This window comes from Ixodes scapularis, unplaced genomic scaffold (genome assembly GCF_016920785.2).
Source record: "Ixodes scapularis isolate PalLabHiFi unplaced genomic scaffold, ASM1692078v2 PGA_scaffold5__190_contigs__length_132052651, whole genome shotgun sequence".
NCBI classification, from domain to species: domain Eukaryota; kingdom Metazoa; phylum Arthropoda; class Arachnida; order Ixodida; family Ixodidae; genus Ixodes; species Ixodes scapularis.
The window spans coordinates 99,064,851-99,077,460 of NW_024609880.1; the positions used below are offsets into that span (position 1 = coordinate 99,064,851).

The window sequence follows — 12,610 nt, forward strand, 5'->3', positions numbered from 1 at the left end:
AGACTCTCATTAATTCAAACTCCAGAAAGCTATAAATTTTGTGTGAATTATCGTAAGTATAAATTATCAGGAATTCATCTAAATAAGACGCGAGATAAAATTATGATTTGCCATATGAATGGATGCACGCACAAAGCAAATCTATGATGATTTCCTCTATATAGGTCTACTGATCATAAGCAGGTATGCCACACATCAAGCATTTATGAAATGTATGACATAAATTTATTTATATTTCAAAAGTGATGTTTATTATTGACTGTTTAGACCACACGACAACTCAAAGCAAAATTAAGTTAATTGATCAGGTCAAGAGGTTGTCTAATGTGCACTATTAAGTAGGGGGCACATGAGCGATGAGAACGGGCACCGCAAAGGGCTCTTCATTGCAACTTGCGCGGACGCTCTGACATGGACATATGTCATGCCACCACGCCACGTCTGCATAAGTTGCTATGGAAATTTTCGCATGGTGTGTGTTTTCATAGCTCATGGTGCCGTGCTTGAGCCCCGTTGAGTGCACTTCTCCCTGAGCGCTGGTGCACTGCGGAGAAGCGACATCCACAGAAGCGAGCTCTGCGGGTGTTGCCTCTCTGCAGTGCACTGGTGCTTGGAAAGAAGCGCACTCAACGGGGCTGCGAGAACAAAAGGTATGAATTACCCGAAAACGCCATTAGAATTAAGAGGCTTAAGAATAAATTAAAAACATAGCAGGACAACCAAAATTTTGAAATTTGTTTGAATTAACCAGAAGTAGAAATATCCAAGTTCGAATTATCACGATCCTACTGTATGTGTCATACAATGCACATATGACCCGCGGTCATGTTGTAACAAGAAAGTGTAAGCGTACACTCCTGCGCAAAATGGGTCTAAGGTTCCGTGTCTTGAAGCTACATTGCACTCAAGCCAGGTTCGGTTTTCCTCCATCTAGATATTGGGAGGCTTCCCATCAAATAAACACAAGTGACATGAATCTGCTGAACCTCATGGCGCCAGATAGAGTAGTCCATTGTTGCAGCAGTTTTTCCAAATACGACGGCTATGGTCTTTGCTCAAGCTGCGAGACGTTAAGTTCACATAAAATCCTGGAGTACCCCCCCATAGAGTTCATAATGTACAAAATCAAAGATACCGTTTTGTCCCCCCACCACAAACCTGTGCATTCTTAGCTGCATGTTTTCGCACTCTTTAGAACAAAACTGGTCCCCTCTTTTCATTTAAAGCTACACAAATGACCATGAGATTTGCTGTAGGCAGAGAAACAGTGGAAACACAGCCACATTTTACAAAGTGCTCGAAACAAAGAAGCAAACGCCAGGTAGACCAGTTATTGTGCCTCGTGTATCTCTAAACATTGGGATGCCAGGCCAGCTTGCAAAAACTATGACTCACCTCAACCACCATCTTGCACTTTGTGGTGCGAGAAAGCGCCGGCAGAAACTCCGTGTCTTCGTCGTCGTAGTAGAAGTCCTCCCTGGCCGGGCGCTTGCGCTTGCGGCCTCTCCGCGACGGTGTTATCACTGTGGGCACGGCCGGCGCGCCGGGGGGCAGTGGCGTCTTCCGCGGCCGCCCCGGCCCCCGGTGGTATGCCATCTGCCGCGACGGCGACTGAAACATCCCCATCGCCTTGAGCCGTGCCTTCTCTGCCGCTGCCGGCTTGCGATTGGACAGCTCGAACGAAGTTCCCTCCTCCCCCTCCTCCTCCTCCTCCAAGGATGCGAGCTGCACAACTTCGATGTTGATAGTCTTTGGTTCCTGCGTAGACGCCGCAACGCTGCTCTTTGACCCGGACGCAGCTGCGGCCTCTTCGGCGTTGACAGCAGCCACTGCCTTCAGCCCCGGCTTCGGCCCCAGCACTACAACCGGATTCAGGTCGGCTCCATCCAATCCACTCACTTGCTTGTGGTCACCCTTCACGGTGATGTACTTGCCGGGGTCGTCTGGCTTGGGAATGTAGATGATGGCAATTGACTCTTGGCCGTCTGCCGTCGCCGCAGAAGCTTCGGGGAGCGGGCTGGAAATAGTGACAATCTTTTTGGCGGAAGCGGGCAGGCGGGTTGGGGATGGGAGCTCAGGGCTGCGCGGGCGCTTGCTGCAGACCGTCTTGATAAAGTCTTTGGCAGCCGATTTGCTGGTGCGGCCGCGGCGAAGCGTCTTTTCCTGGGGCTGCGCCAGCGGCTCGTCACCTTGGCGATGGAGGCCCAAGGCGGAAAAGATCCGTTTAGGACTGCGTGCGCCTTCCGCATCCTCATCCTCTTCCTCTTCTTCCATTGTTCCCTGTGTGAAAATGTGGCATCAGGACAAAGGGGAGGATGAGGGAGAGTCAATTGGCCGAGCGAGCTAACACACCGCAGCTCAGAGATTGTGGAGCGACAGCTCACGGTGCAGAACCAGAGAATCCTGGGCTCAATCCCCGCCCCTACCAGTTTCGATCTGAATTAGCCTCATATCGGCTTTGCGGTCGTGTATTGTCACTTTGTGAAGCACATTAAATACCCCAAGCTAGCGGTAGTACTGCACCGGCTAACTTTCTCATCTACAGCATGTAACAATGTCGCAATACTCTCTGGCAGACTGAGCTTAAACTGCCAAGGCTTTGACGTCTAATGGTTTTTGTGACGAAACTATACTTTGTTTCAAGTGCAAGCAAAGTGGAAACTACAGGCACGAGGATGTCGTTCTGAACAGCGCTTGCGCTGTATATACATGCATGCACAATGGCTAAGATAACATAACAGGGGTCTCGTGCATGCAGCCTTGGCTTTGCTCGCACTTTAGATGAAACATGGTATAGCAGTAACTTGATTCCCCTTATGGTCAAAATGGTCTTCTTAACTTTTGACAGGGGATTTTCTACATGTTACCACATTGTCTGGTCCCTTCAATTTCCACACTGTACTGGAAGTTCAAGGTGGGATTGTTATTATTACTACATTACAAGAAGTGGCCTGCACAGCAAGAGGATGCACATCACACAAATATGCAAGGTCGGTTGGCATTAGGGTTCTGCTCATCCAAAGCAAACAAAAGCAGAGACCAGAGAAGTGGATTGGAGTTCCAGTTTTTTTCCAAGCGATGAATACGTCACCTCGTCATCCTGAGAACTAGAAGGCTCTTCGACCGTGGACTCCTTGGTTGCATCCTTCTTCTTTGGGGTCTCGGCGTCTGACCCCTGCTGCTGCTCTTTCTCAAAAAGCTGGATCAGGCGCTTGCTGATGATGTTCTCTTCGGGCTCCCAGCAGTTTTCAGAGCTGAAGAAAGATGTGGCAAACTTTTAATCGGCACATTGACCCTCCACTGTGCCAGACGACAGAGCACACATTGTCGGGAGGGGGCATTTAGCTCTCCCGCCGTGGTCAGAATGGCTCATTATCTGTCGCAACATCTCCAGCACGCTATGAAATGCATCGGTACGGGTCAGCCCTTGAGGAAAGTCCCGCTCTGTAGTGGAGCCAGAGCATGCATGTCACAACGTCAGAAACCGCAAAAAGTTTCAGAATGGTGTCTGATGTTTGTTCAGGAGACAAAATTCTTAGGTGACTCAGCCACATGTGAACTCAGGCCACACAATCTGAGCTCAGATGTCACCGAAGCACCGTGGAGAAGCACATCGGTGCCCTAGAAACAAGACCGTCAAAAACACGGGTTGTCGCTCCTAATCTCTCGCAGACACAATGTATGCAGGCGAAACACACCTGTCGTCCTGAAACTTTCTGCGTGACGCTGTTGCAATGTTGCGAGTTTTCGAAGCGAGCAACTTACTCTGGGTAGCCTTTCCACTTGAGCAAGTACTCCACCTTCCCCGCATTGATCCTTTTTTTGAGTATTTTTTCAACTATGTAGACCGTCTTCTTCTGCAAAACAAACAAAAAGAGTGTTTTTTTGTTGTTGCGTTTTCTGCTTTGAGCAGGCGGCAGAGTTTACGACTCTCAAAAGGAAATGCAATTCAGTTACTAAAAGATTGGAGAAGCTAACCTGAGGCACTACTTTCTCACAGCGTCTCATCACGCACTGCTTTCTTGCCTTTGGAGTCCCCTTCTTATCCTAGAAAAATAAAAAAAAAAAAACAGAAAAATCAAGCCTCTGCTTTGGAGAGTTGATCACACTCTCTTCAAACCCGGATGCCCTCCTCGAGGGTGTGGCATCCGAGACAAAAAGAAGCACGTCCATCACTGACAGAGATTCACGTGAGGAAGCGGAGAATGCGGAGAGGAAATCGTTCGTATACAGCATCCCAGTTTACCGTTCGGATCGGACAAGCCCAAAACCCCGAATTCTATTTTGGAAAAGACGGCCAACCCTTTACAATCTACCATAGGCAAATCTTTTTCGAGTTTACAGTGAAATCTTGAGAGGTGCCCCACGACCTAAAGGTAACCACCCCAATTTTTGGCTTGATTGGCTATTTTTTTTAAACATCGAAAGATAGCCCATTTCTAGTAATCGTAGTGCTTGGATCAATGACGACCTCGGCGTAAATGTGTCTATAGTCCGTTACAACCTAAGAACGAAGGGCGAGGGTAAGACGGGCCGGGGAGGAGGAAGCAGACGGAATGCTAAAGAGAGAAGGAGGTTTCCCTCTCTCCTCTCCAGCCTTCCGTCTGCTTCCTCCTCCCCGGCCCGTCTTACCCTCGCCCTTCGTTCTTAGGTTGCAACGGACTATAGTTAGCTATGGCAGGATATAAGCGAACATTGCTGACTGGGAAACTCAGAAATCTTTGCTTTGTTGCCCCTCGCCGATATAACAAGCTTGGCAGAAACATATGACCAAAAATAATGTTTTTTTCAATATTGATTGCACACCGAAAGTTAGTTCACTCCTTGTTTTGACCCATTTTTTTCTCAATTTTAGGTGGGCTATCTCTTGGGATTTTACGGTACTATAGGCAAAATAACACATCTTCAATACAAAGTTAGCATTCGACCAGGACTTGCATTCTCAACGATTTGAACATGTGCTCCAGTTGAACGCCGATGCGGCACCTCTGTCCAATCCATGCCCCGTGCTGGTTTCGGGTAGATGACATTGGAAATCTAACACTCGCTATATGGGAGGTGCTGGACAAGCCCTTTCCAGTTTACCATAGTCCACGAGATTTCAAGCCGGGTTTCTAGGATCCCAGGGGTCCTCCCAGGCATCTGCACGGGTTCCACGGGACCCCAAATTTTCTCAACTGCCCGGTTTGAGTGCTACTTTAGCGAATCTGAGTCACCACTGATGCGCAACTGTCAGCCAGACTTCCCCACTACGTGCAATATTGTTTACAAAACCTTTGGACTTCAGAACTGCTGTAGTGGATCAATGCGGAGACTGGGAGGGGGAAACAAAACAGTTTGAGAACTAAAAAAAAAAAAAGAAGGAATTTTTTTTATTTGGTTTATTATAATAGGTTTTTACTGTTATTATTAGAGAGAAACATTCTTTGGCTAGTTGCTCTAGATTTCGTGAAGCCACATTTCGTAAAGCTGCGACCTGTGACGTCACATGACTTAAGTTTCCTCGCTAGATTTACCGGAAAAATTAGCGTTACGTGACCTCAACACCAATTCATCTTCACCGCTAAATTTAGCGGGAAAAATTATGTGACATGACTTCTTCGCTAGACTTGGCGGGAAAATTGATGTCCTGTGACCTAAACTCAAATTCAGGCCGACCCGACGGGAAAGTCAATGTTATTTTCTGTTTCGTTGGACGCCCATTCCTCGGAAAGGAGAGGGCCGTACGCGATTGGTCTAGAGACCGCCTACCGTGCAGTTGGTGCACTCCCCGCAGTCCTCGGTGAGGTTGCAGGGCTCGCAGCGGCCGCAGGGGGCCGGGGGAGATGCCTGTGGCTTTGCCGGATGCGCCTTGGCCACCGACTGCTGCTGCTGACGCTCCGCCGCCGCCACTTTGCAGGCCCGCTGCATCTGCAGCTTCTTCTGCTGACGCAGACGCTGGTGAAGAATGCGCTTCTGACGACGCGACAAAAACATTGCTTGCTTTAAAACACTGCGGGGTGAGCGTGCACCCGCCAGGCGACTGTCCTCGTGCGTGTCTTGATGTGCGGCTAGAACCCGACAGGGGTTCTCAAACTGGGTTCCTAGGTACATAGGGGCTTCCTAGTGCGCCATCAAGGATTCCCCAGGTTCCCAGATTTCTCCGAATATTTCTGCCACAAAGTGGAAGGCTCTTCCAGTAGGTGAACTTTTTAACCGATAGTCTTATTTGTATTAAGTTCGCAGGGCTTATTTACAGCTGGGAAAGAAGGTGACGTGCAAAGTTTTAAGCTTACCCTTTAAAGAGCTATGTAAAAGTACATTAAATAAACACTGTGTCCCCTGGGGACAACTGTCGTTTAGAAAAGGTAATGATAATGAACAATTCTCTTGGTGAAACATACAGTGTAACACCCGTGTCACGTGGCCATGAAAAGATATTAAAAATATTTAACCATTTTTAAAAGAAAAAACAAATGTGAAAAAAGATTTTTTTTTTTTTAGCATTAGGTTAACATACTGCAGCTTTTCATAACAAAAGATTGTAAAAATGCAGAAAGTAAACTCCAAGCCATGTTCCCTACAAAATTTTAGTACAGGAACTTACCAAGTTGGCTTCACACATCAATGTATAATCAAATTCCATCCAGCTTTCCTGAACCAAGATTTGATGCCAAAAAGTGAAACCAAGATAAACCCGTTTGAAAGTTAAAAAAAGCTGCACTTTAGATGGTGCGGCATGTGGGAAATAATTTATCCCAGAATAAATGCTTTAGTTACAGGAGTGAAGCTTTCTGACAGCGTCCATCAGGATATTTGAAAGCTGATAAAATTGTGACCTAAAAAACTAGATTGTAATCTTAATGCAGTGTCCCCCCTTAAAAGATCTGACTGATGCATAACCATGTGCCACACTCACTGGTATGTATAGCTTAATTTGATTGCAAAATCTCGTTCATAGACAAATTATGGTGAACAATGACTGGCTGATCTAATCCCTGACTATAGCTGAATAAATACCCCGTGATCTTAGATCTACTATACAGTTCCATTTCAAAGGCACAATTTAAGAACATAATAAAAGAAGTTTTCCTCGAGGAAGGCTAATGCCAGGGTCACGAGACAGCCTGACACACAATTTGACAGTTCATTTTGTTTCCATTATAGTAAAAATGATATAATTCTACCTAGTAGTCTGGTCGTTTATTTCCTCGATATATATCTTTCTCATGTCTTTAGGCTGTTCTGTGCTTATTCTCTGTTCTGAATTCTTGCCAGTTTGTTATAAGTATTATGTCTCAGACTTTTTTTTTTTAAATTGCTGAAACTATGTGTTGATATCTTTTCTGCCCATTCCTCTAATTTCTTTTGTGATGTAAAATTTGTTGATAGCTCATATGTTTCATTATGTCTCTTAGGTCTTCTGCAAGTTCCTTATTTTTGTATGCTGATTTTATGTCGCTGTAGTTGAAACGGTGGCATGACCCCGTCAGGCGCTACATCAACCATTCAGACACGTCACCAAAGACAATACCTTAGGTCTGTAGGCTTCTGTACTGCTTTATTGCATCAATGCTGACACCGAAAGCCTGCTTTTTGGCTGAAACTGATACTGAAAGGTCTGAGAACCCCTGCGCTAGAACTATCTGCCGCAGAGGTCGAAATCTTCAGGTGCAAGGCCATGGTAACTTTGGCCAGCATGCCTGAGGAATTCAAATATTTCCTGAACAGTGGTTTGCTCTGAAACCATCGCTGCATTTACTAACTGCCAGCACTATCGTTGTGAACACTACAACCCACTGCGTGAGAGAAAGAGAAACCCTCGTGTGGGTGGGTAACAATACGATTTCTCAGATTAGAGCTATTGTCTTCCTAAAACCTATGTATGCCCATATGTCTATAACACACTTCAGAAAATAGGTGTACTGTGATACTGCATGAGCGCGACAAAACCGGATAGCGACAGTGAGGTGTTGTATACTTGAAATCAGCTGCTTTGCACTAAGCAAGGGTAGCATAGCTTCCACAGTGCTCCAATACTGCAAAAGCTACTCGCGTGAGCATGTAGCGTCGTTCAGTGTCTCCTTCGCATGAGAGCACGTGCAAATGAGACACGAGATGAAACCACGGGTTCTTGCAGCAATGAGGGGCTGCTGCGCTGTGGAGGTTATACTAGCTGCAACAATATAGCACAAAAAAGCTGATGCCAAGTACAGCCACACAGTAATGTCAGCTTCTCTTTGTCAATGTCTCCTATCTATAGAACAGGTGACTATAGTGAATGAGAAGTATCTGGCTCAAACCCACAAATTCTACATTTATGAAGCAATTTTTGGTGTGCACTTCTTTGATACAAGACCCCCAAAGAATCAACAAGCATTTGCCCTCTGTCCTAGCCACCTATTGTGACAATAACAATAACAATGAACAGAACATCATAACTCACCTGATGAAGGTAACCCGAGAAGGCACCTTTGCCGGTCTTCTGCAAGCCATTGTTTTTAGAGTCTGTCAGGGCATCCTCTTTCTCCTCTTCCTCATCTTGATCCTCGTCTGCTGAACCTTCGGCGGTGAGATCAACATCCACCTGTGCGTCTGCTTCTGGCTTAACCTGGGCTGCCTTTCCGGGCTTGTCTTCTTTGGCTGCGGGAAAGCAAAGATAGCGTAAACATTGTGTCTTTGTGTTTAAAGCTGTCAGGGCAAGCAGAAGCCAACGTTACCTTCTTTGTCTGCTTCATCGCCGCCATCCCCTGTGCAGCCTTGCTGCTTGTGTGCGATAAAGCTATCGAGCTCGTGAAAGATGGTGCTGCATGATCCGCATTTGAGAAAGTCTGCAACAAACGGAAACAAGTCGCAAGGTACTATTGCGTCGCTGCTACCGAAGCGTTTAAGGTACATACTAGCTCATTCTAAATCTTTGTTAGACATCTAGAAACCCACCAAGTGCATATGCTTGCTAAAGATACACTGTAGTTCCATAACATTGACACAACTTGTCTCTTGAGATTAAGAAGAACAGTGGAACAACCGAATAATAAATAAGTAAACTAGGGATCGGTGACTCAGGGTATTATTGTGAATGTGGCAAGTCCTTGTGAGCAAATATGTGTTCTTGCATGGCCCTTTGAAGTGTTCAGATTGACTCAATGCAGACCTGGACACGTCTATAAAACAAGGTGAACTTCACAGATGCCACAAAATGTTGGTACCATGGAGAGACCCTATAAAGATCTTCAGGCCAGAGTCACTTTTGGCATTAATGCGTACGGTGTGTGCTTTGCTCGCTTTTCGAAGCGATGAACACATACATTCTCGACTATCTAACATTTAAATGGAATATGCCAAGAAAGAATGGAACAAATGATTGCGAAGATTGCTCACCCATTATGCCTTCTGGAGGCTTTTTCTTCGGTGCTGCACTGCTTGCTTTTTGCAATCCACTTCCAGACGAGGCTCCCGCTCCTCCGGCCATACACAAGGTTACGACGAGTTCATCTGAAAATTAGTTTCATTTGTAACCAACCCTATCATTGTTGAACAGCTACGCTAGATCTCAAATTTTGTAAAATCATGCAACGACCAAGATGCTGCATCACATTAGTACACTGCAAGTGCTTGTTAAAAAGGCAGCATGGTCTGCCATTGTAGTGCTATTTTCCAAAAGGGGGCCGTGAAACTATCTTAAGTCTATACATTGTGCATTTAATATGAGCGTACAAACCCAAGTGTGACAAAAACATGCTTGTGCACAATGCTACCGGGCCAGAGGCTTTGTTATTGCCAGGGTCCTCCCCCTGATAGGTGGTAGTGATGCTTACCAGTTTGGCTGACTGCCCCTCTTTTTGATGTCCAGCCCACCTCTACAACCTCTACACTTTGCCACAGCTTACCGCCAAACAACGCCGACTTTGCAAACATGTAATGTGTCGAATTGTGGCATTTGGCAGACACGATTAGCAGCAAGTGGAGGAACAAGTGCCAAGAGCATCAAAAATTGCAATAATCTCGCCCCCCACCCCCCTTTTTTTACTCCCCTGTAAATGTGAGATGTCCACCTTTTAAAAGTTTCTGAAAAGAACCCGGTTATCGGTGTAAATTCTCAAGAATAGAAGTAAATTATTTTTTTTCTGTCTCAGCTTTGGAAAGGTTGTCGACATGGATTGAGCACGAGCACCGTGGCAGAACTTAAATAGAATCAATATTTTGGTGACCCTTCAGGTAAGAGCTTGTGTGTAATCACTGTGGTGACATAAATTTCAACGTTTTAAAAATGCCTGCAAAACAGCACATGCCTACGCTAAACCACATTACAAACGTTAGTTGCAAAAACTGCTAGTGCACGGAGGAAGAATCTAAGGAGCGATTTATGGAATGTGAAGGTCAAGGATTTTTTTCTGAACAGTATTCAGCGAAAGGACAAAAATCACTTCCTGGCACCTTTTTAACAGATGGAAGGCAAGTGTATGTTGCTGCAGGTCAACAACACGCACCTTTCGAGTATATTTTCTAGGAAGAAGGGAATATCTGAAGAAAAACAAAATCTTGGCAGCTTGAAGAAATCAAATTATCCACCAAAAGCACTGGACATTAACTAGCACGAACATCAGCCCAGAGGGAGCGGCGATAGTAACAATTAAAAAAAAAAAAAAAAAAAAAAAAGACATCCAAGCGGCTACCCACTGAGATGATAATGCTACGAAGGTAGGCAACCTTCATTCCAACAGTATATAGGGGTTAACTTCGTTAGCCATCTCATCGCGACTGCAGCTACTCCTTGTCGAATTTGGCGCTCCATCAAACCACGGAAGCAACATGGTAAACTGGATTCTATTCCCACGTCGGATACATTTTTAGGCCAGGTTTGAGTGGCGGCGAGGAGGTGCTCCGTTGGACGGGCAGCTACGCAGCGTGTTCCCACGTTCCAAGTTTGACACGCCGTTATCAGAGACCCAAACTACGTGCACGACGAGCGTGCCGTACACGTCTGCGCTCGGTGGTGCGATGCATGATTAGTTAGAGAACATGCACGCCAAGTTGGCGGTAATGCCAGCTCAGCATAAAGACTGGCGCCAAAAAGAAAAAGAACACAAAAAAAAAAACGGGGAATCGTCACACTACCCGTTCGAACAGCGCGTGACGCCAGTTGAATAATGCCGATGCAAATAATTACAGCGATAAGTTGTGCGTTAGGAACCCATCTACGGAAGGCAACAGTCGCGTTCTTTATTTAAAGAAACTATTTTGTAAACATGAAACTGCGCCCTGCAGACGGCCCACGACGAACAAAGACCTCCCGCTTCGCCCAGCGCCGTCGGGCTGCGGTTGAATTAAAAAAGATGGATTTTCCGCCCATGTCGAGTTCGTTGAGCGCTTTGAACGTGCCACGGGGGCCACTTTAGGCAATAATTTCGCGACGCATCGCGGCGAAAAAAATTAATTCTCATAATTTTCGCCTGAAAAAGGCCGAATATATGGCAGTGCTGTGGCGCCCTGGTCGGTCATGGCGACCGAAACGCAGAAAGGCAACGGTGGCTCGAAAAGGCTTAGCGCGGGCCCACATTCGCTCCCGCTCAGCGTCGGGGTCTGCCAACTTCCTGGGTCCGTACGACACACTGGAACGATTCCCGTCCCTTGCTACAAATTGAGGCGGTGATTTGCGGCCGATATGTCGCGAAATAAAGCTCACGAAATAAAAACTCACCATAGATTCATGTAAATGTCGCACGTCTCGGCTCGAGAAAAAAACCAAACGCCGCCGGCAGGTGCCGCATGTTTTGCTCGAAGCTTGTGGAAGCTACGATCGACGAACCACGCTGTCGTGACGTCATGGAGCGTCACAGAATTGGCGGGAAATCTGACTGCAGAGCAAATGCAGAGCCCGTTCGTTTCTCGCCCCTGCTTGTTTCGATCCGGATAAGCAATCGTGCAATCACTACTGTGCGATGAACGTTAAATACCCCGGGCTAGCAGTCGTACTGGCCATACTGCATTGGCAAAATTTTCCATCTAAGCGTGTGCCCAGGGGCGAATACAGGTATTTCTAGGAGAGGGGGCGGGGTTTAGTGAATCAAAAGTTTGAAAAAACAACCCCCCCCCCCCCCCCCCCCCTTCCTTTTCCCCTTTGCCCCGCCCTGAGCCTGAATCCGCGTCAGGACATCTGGACCTCCTTCCTCCCTGAGTCCGCCACTGCGTGTGCCACTGTTGTCACACTTGTGGACAGTGGGCACTCACATGTAACAATAAATTGTGGATTCGGATTATCTGGACAGATCTATTTACTAGGCGTTCGTTTGCCTTCCTCCGGCCTCCTTTTGTTGAAAATTAAACTTGCTTGTCATCCGCGCTGACGACAGGTATGCGCGGAGTAAAGAATATATATATATATATATATATTTTTTTCTTTTTTTTTTATTTTTTAGGATTGGGGGGGGGGGGGGGTGTATAAAATCGGCTGGATCTTTCTTTTTTTTTTTTGGAGGGGGGGGGGAGGGGTGAGGTTTTTTTCTCTGGCGATACTGACGACGAGACGTTTCTCCCACTAGAGCGACAAACAGAAACAAAGGACGGCGTCAGCCTCCAACATATGCAGCACGCTCGCGATGGTACCTTTGGCAGGCGTTTAATCGTTCGG

General features: G+C 46.4%; 1 protein-coding gene across 4 annotated transcripts in view; it reads right to left on the reverse strand.

Annotated features, from left to right (window-relative positions):
* Nucleotides 1-11,777, reverse strand: part of LOC8025054 — a 50,268-nt gene extending 38,491 nt beyond the window's left edge. Inside the window, exons 1-9 of one of the 4 annotated variants that reach the window (XM_029975175.4) lie at nt 11,681-11,777; nt 9,361-9,474; nt 8,700-8,810; nt 8,426-8,622; nt 5,752-5,937; nt 3,979-4,047; nt 3,766-3,857; nt 3,092-3,254; nt 1,396-2,280 (exon numbers count right to left, since the gene is read on the reverse strand). In XM_029975175.4, coding sequence (XP_029831035.2) covers nt 1,396-2,280; nt 3,092-3,254; nt 3,766-3,857; nt 3,979-4,047; nt 5,752-5,937; nt 8,426-8,622; nt 8,700-8,810; nt 9,361-9,451 — 1,794 coding nt within the window. In that variant the 5' untranslated portion in view covers nt 9,452-9,474; nt 11,681-11,777. Of the gene's footprint in view, nt 1-1,395; nt 2,281-3,091; nt 3,255-3,765; nt 3,858-3,978; nt 4,048-5,751; nt 5,956-8,425; nt 8,623-8,699; nt 8,811-9,360; nt 9,475-10,825; nt 11,461-11,680 lie in introns of those variants that run through there. The other 3 variants (XM_029975176.3, XM_029975173.3, XM_040222226.3) reach the window with 3 other exon arrangements.
* Between the last annotated feature and the right edge of the window lie 833 nt (nt 11,778-12,610).